The sequence below is a fragment of the Protomyctophum bolini genome (genome assembly GCF_963924005.1).
Source record: "Protomyctophum bolini genome assembly, chromosome: 17".
Classification (NCBI taxonomy): Eukaryota; Metazoa; Chordata; class Actinopteri; order Myctophiformes; family Myctophidae; genus Protomyctophum; species Protomyctophum bolini.
In genome coordinates, this window is record NC_137878.1 from 21,123,773 (window position 1) to 21,141,059 (window position 17,287).

General features: G+C 42.7%; 1 protein-coding gene across 1 annotated transcript in view; it reads left to right on the forward strand.

Annotated features, from left to right (window-relative positions):
• adgrb2 (adhesion G protein-coupled receptor B2) overlaps positions 1-17,012 on the forward strand; it is a 311,424-nt gene extending 294,412 nt beyond the window's left edge. Inside the window, exons 33-35 of the mRNA XM_080787040.1 lie at positions 1,632-1,745; positions 12,683-12,736; positions 15,364-17,012. Coding sequence (XP_080643166.1) covers positions 1,632-1,745; positions 12,683-12,736; positions 15,364-15,540 — 345 coding nt within the window. The 3' untranslated portion in view covers positions 15,541-17,012. The remainder of the gene's footprint in view (positions 1-1,631; positions 1,746-12,682; positions 12,737-15,363) is intronic.
• Positions 17,013-17,287: the final 275 nt, after the last annotated feature.

A 17,287-nucleotide genomic window follows, 5' to 3' on the forward strand; every position in this document is an offset into this window, starting at 1 on the left:
TGGGGTGCTAGTTGGCCAGTGGGGGGTCCCTGGGGTGCTAGTAGACCAGTGTGGGGGTCCCTGGGGTGCTAGTTGACCAGTGGGGGGTCCCTGGGGTGCTAGTTGACCTGTAGGGGTGTCCCTCGGGTGCTAGTTGAAGAAACACCTAAGTAGATTGCTCAGTCTGAATAAATGATAGTAACTTGACTATGAGTTGACAATGTTGTGGCTATTTCTATTGGTTGGCTGGTCATACTGTGAATGTGCTGGAGCAACATGCTGTAGGTTGTACGTGTGTGTTTATGTTGGGCCTGTTCTCCATAGAATGACCTGGATACCCTATGAATGTCCAGTCTTGAGCGATACTCCTTTTTACACATCATATATGACCAAACACTGCCCTTTGCATTGCTTGCATTGACGACTATTGGGTTTCAGCTATTGTGAAGATTGGACATTCATTTTCAACTTTGGCACTGTGTGTGTGTGTGTGTGTGTGTGTGTGTGTGTGTGTGTGTGTGTGTGTGTGTGTGTGTGTGTGTGTGTGTGTGTGTGTGTGTGTGTGTGTGTGTGTGTGTGTGTGTGTGTGTGTGTGTGTGTGTGTGTGTGTGTGTGTGTGTGTGTGTGTGTGTGTGTGTGTGTGTGTGTGTGTGTGTGTGTGTGTGTGTGTGTGTGGGTGGTTGGTTTTGAGCTACTAACTCTGATGACGGCTTATCTTCCAATTGAATCCTTTTCTTTGATCAAATATATAGCTGGTAGTAGTGCTGCTGCTGCTGCATGAATTTTAAGTAACAAAGTTTTCACTTGTCCCGACACACATGCATCTTTATCGAGAGGAAAAAAGGTGAAAGTATGGCACAACCTAAAATAAAATAAAAACAGTCTGAAACAGATAATAACACTCCAAGAAGAAAAAGGCAGACAAAATAAATAAGGAAATAATAGTGTGTGAAAGGCAAACCTATGAGATGAGAGTGCCCACTCTGAAGTAATTGGAGCCAGTACTAAGCGAGCGCCAGTCCTGCCGGTGAGTCTTTGAGAGCTGGTATCTGGCCCTCATGTCGCTTTCAACCTAGTGAGCTGCTTTGACGATTAGCCGCTGGCGAGGAGCTAAAGCACTGGCCATTAGTGCCGAGAGACAGCAGCCATAGCATGATGGCAGTGACAAATGCAGTTTGCTGTCAGAGACTTCTACTGCGAAGAGCGGAGTAAGCTGCCTCCCACAATGACGCTCAGAACATGTGGAAGGCACTTTAATTGAATGTGTGCTTGCTTGTACTAATTGCAACACAATAGTTAAATTCCCAGTTTATTTATTTTTTGTCTGGCTTGCAACTGCTGGGCAAACCCTGTTTGTGGGTTTCACCAAATTCTCGCACAATTGACTCCGCCACAGGACTCAAAGTTGCCAAATTCCCAAAGGCTGAGGAAGTGGATAATTTGTGAGCCCCACACCAGCTATCGATCGCTCTGTCGCCCTGTTCCCATCTAACCTCCCTTCATGGCTGGCATCGCTGCAGTTCCCTTGGCCTCGTCCCCCATTCCACACCCCCTGCTGCCCCTATTGCCCCCCCCCCCAACCCCCCTTACTTTTTTTTTTCTTTTTTTCTATTCTGTTCATTTTTTGTCCTGTCCCTTCCTTTCCCTTCCAGAAAGTGATGCACACTCGCAAAAGACATTCTGAGTTGTACCATGAGCTCAACCACTCCTCCAAGTTCCACACCATAGACAGGTATAGCAGGGACCCAGCCATGTCCACATTCAAGGTAAGACCCTCGCCCCGAGGCACAGTTTGGGAACCCCCTGCATCCACGCAAACGCCCTAGGGTTGCAACTATCAATCATTTTATTAGTGATTATTATATCGATTACTTTTTCAATGAATCAAATAATCTAGAAGGGTGTTTTTTTTTATATTATATTCGACAAATCGACGTGATATTTTTGAGGGGCTCTAGCCCCTTCTATGACCAGGCTTGTGGGCCTGTGTGTACCCCATAGCGATGATTTGATTGGCTGAGGGCTTACAAAGTGAGGCTAAAAAGTGAGGACGCCAAAAGTCATTGGCCGAAATGTGATGATGTACTGTATGCTGATTAGAGCGAAAAAAGATAAGGTCCAGCTGCTGAAGTAAGCTCCAAAGCTTAAAATATGTATTAAGGAATTCCTTACACCATGGAGGACATGACATTTCGAGCCTCACGGCTCTTCATCAGATATAAGAGCGCCCCTCACTTCACACAAGTGTGATTTGTTTAATAGAAACCATAGCTGATCTACAAGGTGCTTACAACACAACACGATGTGTTGTTTTGTGTTTTATTTTAGAAAATCGATTATTTTATTCAAATCAAAAGTAATTGTATAATCGATTAAATCAATTTGTTCGATTAACCGTTGCACCCCTGCACCTCACCCCACGTTAACACAATTCACCCCCCAACTCCCTGTACTCCTCACCGCCGGAGCACTAAAGAATGTAATGAAAAGCACTGACCCCTGCACAGAACAAAAGGATGGTACTGTTAGTGTATGTGCTAATCACTGCTTAGTCTCAACACCACAATAACTGTCTGAGTGCATTGCAGGTCTTTGCATTCATCATAATTATGAGCAAAAGTCATTTGCAAAACAGGTTATATTTGAATGCCCTATTCATAATTCAGCAAAATTAACGGGCGAGGAAATGTGAAATCATTGTTTGCCCTGACAAAGGAACTCGGGAACTCATGTGCTTTGCAAATGTATGCGTTTTCACTTGTGGTTTGATCAATTCACTGTGGACAAAATAACAATAACTATACCTCATAAATATAATCCGTATGAACATATTCCATTACAGCTTTTCTTAGATCTCTTGAATGCATCCTGTAATTGCCCAGAATTCACTCAGTGCCCTTATCTGGCTGGTGCCTTATTAAGTACCTGTCAAAAGCAATTGGCCACAAGAGCTTTTATTTGATGGCTAATCAATCATGCCTGAATTTAGACATTCTGTAATTTAGGCTTCCTAACCTTATGTCTCGCCCTCGCCTACAAAATGACCTTATCAAACTGTAGTTGTGGCATACTCAACATGTGTTAACATCTATGCTTTGTCTGCATCTGTTTGTATTTGTTTTGTCTGTTTGATTTTGTGTGTGTGTGGGTGTGTGTGTTTGATGGTGTGTGTGCGCGCACGTGCCCGCCTACGATTATTGAGACAGAGGAGCGTCTATGAATCATTAATGCACCATTAGCAGCCAACGACAGAGTCCCCGTTTGCTCGGCACTGACCTTGAGCGAGCTGATTTCATTAAGATTGGAATGTGAACGCGCCGTCGGTCGCGCGCTCCTGCACACCTCATCTTTCGGACCCGTGGTGCATGGAGCCGTGAAGTGTTAGTCAGCCTTTCGCCTGGCATCAGCAGCACACTGGTTCACACCTAGTTTACACTTTAACACAAGAGGACAGGCCAGCCTGACATCTCATATATCGTTGCTGTCGGGCAGAGACATTGTGTGTCCATATTTCAAATGTAGAGACATTTGGTGATTTACAAGTTCACAACGTGCCATGTCATGACACATTGTGACCTTTTTCATCTGCTATTTTTGCCATTTTTCAAAAGAAAAAATAGAAATAAAGTAAACGCAAAAGTGGTTCAGTGCATCTGGGTTTTACAAATCGAGTTTTGTTAATACTTTTCATTGGTTCAATATATTATATTGAACATATTATACATTATATTATATTGAATTATATTGAATATATTATATTATATATTATATTGAACCAATGAAAAGTATTAAGACTCAATAATGACTAGTGACTAAATAACAACTACCGGTACATTGGATCCATTGGAACACAGGTTCTTTTTTCCATTTCCTAACCTAACCATTTTGGACATACAAGGTTTCCACCTTACAGAAGCAATATACCCCATGACTAGAGCGGGTCCATTGCTGATCCTGGCGAGTCGACCGTGCAGTGTTCTAGAATCTAGACCAACGTTTTTTAATCAATTACAAAAACTTTGATTTGATTAAAGTTGATATTTGAGAACATTTAACAAAAAAAAATAATAGAAATGGATACATAACTTTTTTTAATGAAAAATAAACAAACTTTGTTTTATTTAACCAATAAAAAAAAGAAAGAAAATCTAATTCCATATTCCATTCCCTACGCCAGGCCGTTTAGCCTTTTGCTTCGTTCTTTATTTGCTAAAATGTCGCGTTAAAGATTTTCAGGAGCTTTGCCCGACTCCCATTCATTCATCTCTGCCAAGCAAATGTTTTCTCTAAGCGAAGAGAGAAATGGCGGACCGCCGGCGAGGCACGCGCCATATATTAGAGGCAGCCATCCTCGACGGGCTGTGCCACAGCACACAAATCTGCCTCGGAGCGAGCTCAGGGGTTGCTTTTAGATTAATGCAAAATAATCTGAAGGTCAAATACAAATGAATTACTTTTATTCAGGAGGCAGTTGTGAGCATTGGCAGAGAAAGAAAAACATTCTCAAGTTGTATGGGCCTTTCCCGGCATTTGATACCGACCACATTTACAATGTTTGAGCCTCGCTAAATGTGCTCAGAACAGCAAGGGACCACCTGCTTTACACATCTTTAATGGATGTATGACGAATAAATTGGAGATTACACACACACACACACACACACATTCTGAGAGACAGGACGCCTGTACAGTAGGACAAGCTAGACACATTCATAAAGGGCAGCACCTTAATGGCTCGCTCCCCTGGATCCATTATGCTAAAAGTGAGTCGACTCGAGTGAATAATTATACTGATAATGCTATTAGTGTCAGGCCTTTGACAGGCCCCAGCTTGAGTTCGGCTCGTCTGCTGTCAACATCTCAATTTCGAGAGTCATCCCAGACACCGAACTGCTGACTATAGAGCAATTATGGAGATGATAGGCACACACGCGTTTGCGTGCGTGTGTTTGTGTGCGTGCGTGTGTGAGTATGTGTTGGTATGCATGTACATGCATACATAACTGTGTGCTCTACTGTACGTCCCTGTGTCCACAATGGCTTCATGTCTCTGTAGCTGTGTGTTTGTGTAATACAGTCAAAGTTAATTTTACTGTGAAAGAACTCTGAAAGGGTGTAAATGTAAGTATAATTTGCACCCTTTCAGAGTTAAATGAACACTGCATATTTTACAGTGAACCTCACAGCAGGTTGTCCTGCCTCTGTCAAAACTGATGAGCTCAGTTCAGGAGATCGTAATTACTGCCGGAGTAATTATATTAATGCCCTGTAATAACTTTAACAACCTTCCTTACAAATCTCCTTCCTGCCGTATGACAGACACGGTGCGAACATCCGTCTTCTTTCCTTAAGCCACGCGGCACTGTGCGTTTTGATGAAGATCGATATGCTTAACGCCATGCAGCCAAAATGACCTATCACGTATAAGTAAAATGTTCGCAGCACCAAGTGATCATTTACCGCGAGCAGCTACGTACCTAAAAAAACACACACAATAACCCTCCACTGATGTTTGCAGGGCTCCCCCCCCCCCCCCCAACCCCCCGTCAAAAAGTGCCTGACTTCCATTTACACCTACATCCGTAACACCTTGAACCTGTCGCCCACCTCTAATGATCACGGCTGGTGTTCGCACCCCGCAGGTCCCACCTCGCCCTCCACCAAGACAAAACTCAGCGCCGTCGCTAACTCACACAGTGGCCCTCGTTTACAAAGAAAGTCAAAGTAAGCATGCTAAGCCACATAAACCGGGTGCATGTGTTTGGTCCTACAGTCCTACAGTCATGAGTCCAACACCCTATCCAAAACCCAATCCTAACCTCACAGGAAGCCACGGGTTAGTTTCCCCCTGCCACGGGTTAGTTTTAACCGGCAGTGCATGTGGAACTAATGCCTGTCGGACTGTTAGTATGTGTAACAAACGTATGCACCCCGCATAAACCGATGTATAAAGACCCTTTAAATTGCCATAACATTAGGATTGACGTTCTCCAGGATTACCTCGTAGTTTGCCTCTGTATGTAACTGTAGTAGCGTGAATTATCATACCACAATATGTATCTGACTCCTCACTGTATTTGACACTATAGTTGGTACAAATTACTAATTATTGTATAGTTAAAAACATTACGTCATAGTTTAAGTGATCTATTTTCTTTACTCCTCTTACATACTGTACAGTGCATACTGGCAAACTATGTCCATATCCCATGTGGTTCATCAATCAGTACTGTGAATTTTGCAAAGCCAAATGAGTAGATGAGTGGTGTTAGTGATGAGTAGATTAGTGGTGTGGTGGTGTGAGTTGACAGTCTATGTCACTTTCCCTTGTGCACCTGTATAGTATATCCCATTATGCTACTGCCCTGTCCTCAGTCAAATCCCATACAAATTAATTTGGGAACTTCATCAGCTTCTACTCAAATACGAGTAAATTGACTCTCTTCTGATATCTAACATTTCATTAATGGAATTGTGTGGTGGGTTGATACAGGACCGGGTGTCTCCTATGGTATGACCATGGGAGTTTGGGCTTTTGTTTGCGTTTTTGTCGTAGTTTACTTTTAGTGCCCATTTCAGCTCTGTGACAGTGTGTCCATTTCAGTGCCTGAACTAAATATGACCTTAAAAACATACAATAAAAGAAAACAAGTTCTAAATCACTCTATTAAAAACAATGACCCATCCAAACAGGTTTATAATCACCTCATAAACTGTTATACTCAGTTCATAAAACAGCTCGTTAAAAAAGCTGGCACTTAAAAGGACTAAACACAATGCACTCTGTGCGAGTGCAGAGGAGATACTCTCTTCAGGGCATTGGTGGGGGAGAGTTTGAACTGTTGCTTCTCTCGAAAGGTAGGATCTTTGTGTCAGTCACGGAGGAGATGAGTGGATATCGGACAATGGCAGACACAACACACACACACACACACACACACACAAACAATCGACTTTCACATCGTGTTCAATGTCTATCTGATAAGTGTGGCGGGCTTAGATTGGTGTTGGGCTTTCCTCGACATGTCCAACCTCGGACTCCGCCCTCCTCAATCACTTCCATCGTTCTTTTTATCTCAATTTCTCCTCCTCTCTCTCTCTCTCTGTTCTATCGCTTTATCTATTTCTCACTTGTTTCCGCACTGATTCGCTTCCAGGCACTTCGATTTTTCTCCTCCATTCAGTCATTTGTGCCCCTCTATATCCGTCTATGCTGTCAGCAGCTGTCTTTCTCTGTTGCCCACTTGGTGCTTTGTAGTGGCCAGAGCTCTCAGCTTCCCCTCGTGGGTTGGCAGTTCACCTCGAAGTGATGACTCGGTGCTTGCCTGAATGGGACTCACCGTGGCAGGGCACACATGGCTGCAAATGGTTGAGGCCCATATTAAATCTGCTGCCCCATAATGGACAGTGTACAAATGACGCCAACATGGGCTTGCTCAGGCAGAAAGACAAAGCTGTCTGCCGGCTGCAGTATGCACTGCGCTGATGTTTAGATTCTCTGTCTTTGCCTCTGTCCCCCATGTCTTTACTTTGCTCAGTGCAATTCCCTATAATGGTTCAGAAGGTGAATGCACAACTGCAGCACCCATGCAATGATATTTTTACGCACTTCATGTTCTTTGTGTGTGTGTGTGTGTGTGTGTGTGTGTGTGTGTGTGTGTGTGTGTGTGCGTGCGTGTGTGCGGGTGTGTGCGCGTGCATACTGCCATAACTAATGCAAATTTCAGCTCTCAAATGGAATGCAATTTTGCCAAGTTGTCTACTGCATTGTTGATTAAATGAAGCATCCATGAAAGTGGATCAGAGAGTGTTAGTTTTAGTCTTAGTGTTGTTGTTGGTTATTTATTATTATTATTAGTAGTAGTAGTAGTAGTAGTTGTAGTTGTAGTTGTAGTTGTATTAGTATTAAGAAATTCAATGCATGGCTTGAAGCATTTGTTTAACTCCAGGATGGAATCCCAGGGCCGGTCCATAATTATCTGTTCATCATATTCAGTCATGCCCTAATTTATACATCAGTCTGCCCCATAACAATGGAGGTGATACTGAGGCTACATCCACAGCTAAAGAAGGTAATTTTTACATCAGTCTGCCCCATAACAATGTAGGCCATACTGAGGCTACATCCACAGCTAAAGAAGGTAATGGGTCGCACACAGAGTGGCAAGAGTAGAGTTTCGGTTATCCAGCCTTCGTCAGCACTGATGAAGGCTGGATAGCCGAAACGCTTGTTCTTGTGATTATGTGTTCATGTTCATTACCGTTATAAATGTTATTGATCTAAGAGGATATCGCACCAGAGAAGTCAGAGTGCGGTGGTAACAAAAAAGGTTATACATCCACAGTTCCACACTAATATGTTTTCATTTTAAAATGCATAACTTTGAATGAGACATCAGAAAACACTGCTGACCCCATTTTAGTTCAAGTATTAATCTGGGTGGGTGGAAATGGAGACTGAATACCCCCATTCTTCTTGATTGGGTCTTATCGGTCATGACGTGTCCTTTTCTGATTCATCATGTCCCGACGTGCTTCTTGTTACAATCAAAAATAATTTAATTTGTTGACTTAAAATGACTTATATTAGGCAGAAAGGGATTTCTGAATATGACGAGCATTCTGAGGTCGAGGACACAATCAAGCAGCAGGTGATAGGAGAGTAGAATTAGGCAGAAATGTAAAGTTAGCCAAATAATTACTACTAACAAGAATTTTACTAACAATAATTGAACTATTATTTTCCAAAAAATGCTGTTCTTCCTCCCTAGACTTTTCTGCAACTAAGCACTAGTATGTGCATACCCAGTGTGCTGTACGTCAATGTGTGATCTGTGCTTTCATGCATCTACATGGACAGAGATTATATCTGAAACGGTGCTAAACGCTTGTGTGGATATAGAATGTTTTGGTTTGAATATGCCATTTTGAAATGAAAACGTACTATTAATGTGAAAGAGGCCTGAGGGTACTCTCGTGTATTCAGAGCTAAGATTAGTGGTTGTCATTGAAATCACCGCCCTGTTGTTAAGCCATTGAATGGGAATTTGGCTAGGTAATGTGCATGCTTTGAGAATGCCTGGTGTAAACTGAAGATGTACAATTTTAAACGTCAAAGACCCTTTGTTATTGATTTAGCTGGGGCAATTTGACTGCACTGAGGTCTGGTAGTCAATTTACTGGCAGCTAAGGGGATCCATTTTCACATTTCAGCAATAAAAGCAAGTAGACTACTCCATTCACCTCTCCTTTTCTCCTTTCCTTCCTCATTCTCTCCTCTATTCGTCCTCCCGGCCTGACATTTTTCTCTGTCTGTCTCCTTCATTTCCTCCTCTCTTCCTCTAAACTCAGTCCTCAGTGACACGACTGAAGCATTAATTGAATAATTAATTCCTCTCATTAGCTTGTTTTTAATTATTTCCCTGCCCCCTTCTCCGTGCTGAGCATAAACTCATCAACTGTTTTCTTCCTTCCACACAAATTGCCCATGAAAACCGAGGACCGGTGTGGCATTGCGTTATATGCCGTGCTAGCCGGCTCTCTCCCCGGCTGGCTCCATCAGTGGCTCCTAATGAGGAGTCGGTTAGCCCAGGCGGAACAAGGCTAACGCTAGCTTCGCGCACCAAGAGGCACAATGCTAATTTAGCTCGTTTAGTGTCCTTGGGCCAATTAAGATGAGGGCGCTAGCCGGAACTATTTCAAAATGTGAGCACCAGCTTGAGATTGTAGCTCTGCACAGGGCTTGGCTGTATGTGCAGAAAGCTCGAGTGTGTGTCCTGATTGCTCGTTTGTTTGCAATATGTTGCACTAATGGAATTTATTTGCCTGACATTCGCTGGATTTGACTCTTTGAAGGCCTTATTACTTGTGACATAAATTATTTCCCGGGTAAGGGGTAAGTGGTGCTAAAGACTGCTATACCCAATTACCATCTACTTTTGTGCCCTTAAATAATCATCCACTGCTGAATAGCCACTCTGGATTGTATCGCCATATGGTATGGTATAATGAAATATCGAAAGACTTACCTTGAGGGGTTTAAGTTGAGTTCCACCTCGCTGAGCCAAAACCCACGGATAACTCACACACCATAGTCATGTTCTGGTATCCACTCACTCTGCTCTGGGTTCCATATAGTCCTTGCTTGGTGTTATAAATATCAACTCATTTGTGTTTGTTTTCTTGTGAGCCTCTCACCCGTCATATGTTTTCTGGATTTATTTGTATTTATTTATTTTACGCCTACTGGTCAACCTTTTTATTGATTTATGTTTCTTTTGTTGTTTTCTGTTTTGTTCTGTCCATCGGCTGATTGGGTGTTGCATGCATGTTTTCCGTCATGTCCTAGTTTGAATATAGCCAAACAGTCAGCAGACCCATGGGCATCCAAGTCAACAAAGGTAAAAAATAATAATAATAACCCATTTATTCACAAACACCACCCACCCCCCTTCATACCCATGATAGCCTTCCATTCTATTAACCTGATCGAGTCCTGCATATCTCCACTCAACAGTCCCAGTGAAGATTCCACCCAATCCACTATATCCAGGCTATCCAATTGATGGCTTTAAATCTAATGATTGTTCGTTGTAGTTGACCTTCGTGATCCCTATTATCTGTCTCGTCACTCTTTATTAAGTATTTGATTAGTTTTAGTAATGTCTTATAATGTCTTATCCAATAACACAATGCACTGCAATTTAAAGTATTGGGGAGACTGCATAGGATGCAAAGAAATGCATACCGGGGACAGTCAAAAGCTATTGCCGGAACTGATGAAAGTACACGAGGGTTTGTGAAAGATGGAGTGATCGATAGACAAGACCAGATGGGAGCTAATCTGGGGTAGCACATAGCAACAAGAAACATGGATACAGAAGAAAGTGACAATGACAAGGATAGAAAGTATAACGAAAAATACATAATCAAACATTGAGTAGTTTATAGGCCAGCTTGAACCGTTTGAAACGCACAAAATGAATAATGCATATTGTTGCTGTCGGGTGGAAACCTTGTATGTCCAAAAGTACCAAAAATATAAAATACCTGTGCCTTCTATTAGAGAGTTGGGTCACCTCCGCTCACTATGAACATTTGTCACTATTTCGAGTTACATGAACCACGTGACCGGTTCTGTTTTTCTGCCCCCTCATTGACGCAACTCTCTAATTGAAGGCTCTGTTCCAATGAAGCCAATGTAGTTATTAGTTAGTCACAACTAATAACTCTTGTTAATTGTTTTTTTTATTGGTTCACACACCACTTTCAATTAAAAGAAATAGAGAATAGCAGATAAGCTCACAACACGTTGCATCGTAATGCGTTGGGCTTGTAGGAGGGCTATATTTGCTACTTTTGTGTGACACTCATGTATGGGCATTTACGGAGAAAAGACTGAAACGTTGAAGATGCAGATACAAGATTTCTCAAGACAGTCCACGGTATGAATGCATTTTCCTGCACGGAACACCACCAATCCACTTTGGATTTGGATTTGTTTTTGGCTTTTGTTCCTTTATTGATAGTTACAGTGAAGACAGACAGGAAAGAGACAGGGAAAGACATGCAGCAAAGGTCGTCATGAACGGAACTCGAACACGTGGCGCGCTGTCAAGGCCAGAGCCTACTGTATATACTGTATGTGGCATGCGCCTGGACCATTAGGCCAGTGGGGGCCCACCAATCCACTCTTCCCCCGGCTTCTAAAACACAGCATGCCCCTAATGTACACTTAAATGACGAATAAGCAAACATACCAATCTTAAGTGCCACCATTAATGCAATGTAAGGGTATAGGCTTATAGCGGATCCTTAAATAGGAAAAAGGAATTAAGACAGAAATGACATTGTGGCATTTAGCTGCAACCAGCGATTTCAAATTTAAATAATTCAAAACTGTTTCCGCCCATGCAGACGGGAAGGCACATTTCCATTTCCTCTTAAACAAATTAATTTGCAAAATTGCTTTGTATTTATTTTAAGGGTCATTTAATATGCCCCTGGCCTAAACACCTTAAGCTAGAATGAAAGGTCCTCCAAATTAAGTTATTTTAAAGTGGTCTGTGATTTGTTTGACTGAGGTAATGAAGGGAAATGTATGTGTCATTCCCTTTTCAGGGGTTCTGGATTCTATCCAACTGAAGCATATTTTAAGGCATTTCCAATGTTGCATACTGCATATTGTACGGTGACAGTTTTAGGCAGTTCATAACTTAAAGAGGGTGTAGGCTACTGTAATGGACATAGACAAAAAAAGGTTTTGTTGAAAAGTTAAAGCTCTTTATATCTCCTTAATCCACATAAAATATGTTCAGGACAGAAACCAATTATTTTGTTATTCAACACGTACTACCGGTATCTCTCTTTTATTGCTTTCACTTCAGCTGCTATCTTATAACTTTTTTTCCCCCTTAGAACAGACTAGCCAATATGATACTCAACGCTATAAAGCTTATTTGTGGGGCTCCTGGATCATTTTCTGTGTGCAGGACTGTACGTAACTACAGTACAGAGAGAGAGAGAGATATTAAGGGTGGAAAATGTCTTAGCACAGAGCAACAGCTGCCTGTTCACCATCGAACGTGTGCAAACATTGCCATTGTTTCAGGGCAGAGTTTTCAGTGACTGTGATTCCCTCCTCCTCTTCTCTCTCTCGTTCGTGCGTCCCCCCTGTCTCTTCCCTCCCATTCCATCACCACAGAGGGAAAAGCGATGGAGCATTTCGTCTGGCAGCGGTGAAAAGTACTCGTGGAGTGTAAGTAGAGAGAGGGGTTCTGGCAGGGAGGAAGATGGCAGAAATGGGGGTGGGGGGGTATGAGGTTTGGGGTGAAAAGGAATGAGAGAGATGGGATAATGGTGGTGGAAGACGAAGGATAGCAGTGCAATCGCGTTAGCCCAGTCTCTTAGGGATAAAGTTAGGCTTAACTGCAGCATTACCCACATTCCTGCATTACAAAATGTTCCTTCGCCAGCGTTTAGCATGCAAATTGCCTCCCAGATTATGCCTTTTGTATTCATTTTACCAACTGTCAGCCAGCCTGCTATGCAGGGAGAATGATAATCAGGGTCATATTGCCCCCTGGTGGTGCACATCATGTACGGACGGTGTGGGGTGGTGTGGGGGTTAGAGGGAGTGGTGTGGACTGTGGTGCTTGCTTCAAACAGTGTGTGCACGAGGGTGTGTGTGTGTGTGTGTGTGTGTGTGTGTGTGTGTGTGTACCAGCATCAGTGTCAAAGAGAGAGAGAGAGAAAGGGAGGTGTGAACATTTCAAAGAGACTTTCTTGTAATTTATGAGAGCTCAGCCAATGCAGGGTGCAGGTGAAGGTGAGGGAGGGTGAGAAATATATGAAGAAGCAAATAAGATGGGGGGGGGGAGCAAAGAGGTGATGACAGGTGAAGAGATGAGGTGGAGGACTGCAGATCCAATAAATCCAATGCCATGGATTACCTAGAGTAATGTAAATGCAGCTATAGTGCACGCACATACACACACACACATGCAAATTAAAATCCCATGTTAATTGACTCTCGATCGTCTCGTCCCGAAAGGCTTCTTTTTTTTTTACTGTGCACGGTCAGACGTACAGTAAAACTGTGTTCTAGGTTACTTGTCAATATCTGTCCGGACAAACCAAGCATCACCCTGACTAGCTATCCCCTCATGGCTGGCTAACAGGTTCCTTCACAATCTGTGAAATCATTATCTTCTCGAGATAATGATCCATTTGAATAATTGCCCTTATCTGATGCATAATACCACCTCTAAATCCGTTTTTAGTTAATCCCCCAGCATGCATTTTACATGAATGGAGGGCCCACCCGCAGACTGCACGTGGCGATCACAGACCAAGGCCTACAACGGATCAATCAATCTCTGAATCACTGATTGGTTGTGTTGGGGAGATGAAGTGAGGGCAGGTATCACTGAAATGAATAATACAAGAAAGAGATTACGTGATTCCCATGAACTATGTGCAGTACAGCGAATCGCCGGTATTCAGGGGTTCAAGTGGTTGAACGTTTTTCATGTGATGGATATACGGTGTAAACTTGAAGACCTGTCATAAACAGGTGGGCATGCGTTTATTATGATGTCTGAGCGGGGTGAGGGTGATTACAAAATACAAAGGATAAGAAAACTACATTCAAAGCTGTATTATACTGTATATGATGTCTATGTACGCGAAACCAATAGTAGATCAACAAGCTCTTAAAAGGCCACTTCAACTAGATCTTATTTTAATGATGTTTAGGACACAAGAAACACTTAGCTGGGGGTTTTTATGTGTCCAATATTAGTTTTTAGATATTTTAGTTATGACGCCAAAATGTGTGGTCTCACTTAAGTTCCTTCCTGGACTACAAGTCACACCTCCACGCAGCCTCCCCCTCTCCACAAGGAGGGACAAGTGCACCAAAGCTTTATGGTAATTGTAGGAATTCAGCAATCTAGTCCAACCCTAGGCAAACGCACAGACTGTTATCTACTGCAAATATTATTAACATTGAGTGACTGCAGTGTATTCAATGTTATGCAATACCTTATGTCATACGCTGATGTGGCAGTCAGCTGACCAATTGGGCGGGATATTTAAGCTCACCCAAGTCTTTTTCCTCTGTTCTTTTTTCATATGCGTTCCGGGTTGTTATGAGCTGCACCGCCACCCCAGCACCACTGGTGGGCTCTAGGGTGGGGGGGGGGTATTGTATATCTATCTCCCTGCTCTTAATGGTTAATGGTGGTTGTATGATTGTGCCGAACAGGAATACATTTGTGAGTTATCTGACTGAACTAACACAACTGTAGTGGTTCTCGTTGCGCTTTCTAGTGAGACATTTACATCCTGTGGTTTAGGTAGGACTACCACTATTGGCTGAGTATCATGCCGTTTCATGCATGAAACTCAGATGGAAATATCTGTCTCCTTTCCAAATTCGCTATTCATCAAAGCTCAACAGTAAACGTGGGACCTGGGTTAGAAGCCCGGGCAGAACTTCAAAGTTACTGGCCAAAGGCAACGGGCAATTTCCAGGCAGTATCCACCGCTGCTGGTGAGAGAAAGTATGTGTCATGATGACTCATGACTCATTTTGTTACTTTCTGGGCAGAAACCTCATCCACCTCATCTCCATATTTCAACGTTTTACATTGGTTCCCCATAAATTAATGCCCTACTTCATCATTCAGTGTCACACAAAAGTAGTGGAAAAATAGCAGATCTTCGAACCCTATTTTCACTATAAATAATAATACGATAAAAAGTGAGGTTTCTGCCCGACAGCAATGATTTCTTGATCTGTATCTCCCATGTTCCATGAGGTTAATTTGCTCTTATGGTTCTCCCCTCTGCTTTCTCCCCCCCCCCCCCCCCCCCGAACAGGACAAGTCGACCCCGGAGGAACAGCACTCCTGGGATAGCTTCAAGACGATGACTCCCAAGCTGTCTATTGTGCCTGGAGAGCAGAAGGACCGCATGGAGCTGCACAGCAAAACCTGGGACTCCTCCTCTGCTAACACACCCGACTCGTCCGAGGGAGACTTCCAGACCGAAGTGTGAAGACACCCACACACACACACACACACACACATGCACATGCGCGGATACACACAGGCATACAATACAGAGATAACATGCTACACATACTGTATGCACATGTGCAAACTCGCACACACACACGCACGCGCACAGTCACACACTGCTCTCCATGTCCTGCGATGTGCTCCAGTTTGGATCTTATACTGTATTTGTTTACTGCTGAAATGGACAGACAAGGAAAGAAGACTGTTCTACTATATTTTCGCAAACAAAACAAACTATTGAAATTTAAGAACAGGGGCTTGAAAAGTCTGCGACTGAGGACAATTTTTAAAAGAACTTGAAAAAGAAAAAAAAATCTATGAAGAAACCGTTTCTGAAAAATGTCTTGATTTTATTCTGGAGAAGAAAAAAAAAGATCTCTTCCAATTGTTTGATTTGGAGAAAAAAAAGAATATGAAGAAAAAGAGAAATATTTCTGCACCGTTATGTTCTTTTTATAGAAATGGAGAAAAAAAATCTCACTGATGTCTGTCACATTAGATCCCATTAGATCTCCTGCCTTCATTTCTGTCCATTTAACATTTTAACCACATGAACCCTAGCGTCCTAACTCTGGGAATGTCATAATAGACAATCGGTGAAAATGGCTAATCTACACGTGGCTTGTAGCTTGGCTATTTGTGCTTGTTGAGGTAAAATTAAGTCAGAGTGTAGAGTAGGAGAGTAGCGACACGCTTTGATCTCATCACAAAGCCTATGGGCTATAGTTCCAAACATTGCTCCTAGGGCTGGAACTATCCCATTGAGATAGAATGAGCACTTCCGCATTCCATTGTTACAATGGGAGTCAACGCTAGTGTCGCCACTCTCTTACTATATTACTCTGAATGAAGTGTACCTAGTGTCTAAGTGGTTAATGGGCGACGCAAACACTCTCTTCGGTTGTTCTTCTTTATATGGATGGTTTAGACTCTAATCATTAGAGAGAAAGAGCTGCTCATTGATATGTGCCATGATCCTCTCGGCTATGTTTCCACTCCAATAGAATCCATCTATTCCTCTCTGTCAGCATTGTATTCCCCTTTTTTGTTTGGTATTTTCTATGATTTAATTGAGGACAAAAAAGAAATATGTCCTCCCCTATGGTTTGAAGTCTTTCTGATGGGGAAAATATTCAAACAAACAACGAAAAAAGAAAACCGTCAACAGAGTCGTGTTTTCTGGTCTAACTGTTAGAGAAGAATTGATTTACCTTGGGAAGGTTCGGTTTGGTTTGTGCTGCCTTTCTTTTCCTGTGATTTATTTCCATGTGGAATTCTTTTTTTATTTTAACACAGCAACATAATACGCAAACTTGCTTTCGGAGGTAATGTGCGCTGCATGTTATCCACTCATCTGGGGGGTGTATAAAGGGAAAGCAATCGTCATGCAGAATCCCCCTCCCCCCAATTCACCCCCTAGCTGCTTTGAGATAAAAAGCTTTTCAAGTTTGACGCTTCTGAGTCTGTTAACAACCCCAGCACATCTTTGCATTGTCCGTGAAGGAAAATTTCCGAACGCATCGCTTCCCCCTCCCCTATGGAAGTTTCGTAGTCTCTGTTTCCATGTCTCATGTATGCCCTTGTACGCTGCTTAGAGTTGTGTATCGATCACGCGGCCAGCCGACCTGGACCCTGCAGTTTCTGAGGAAATGACACTCAGGAGGTTTTTCTGCCAATAGTGTCTCCAGCATCCAAACAACAGAAGGTATAAATGAAGCCAAATG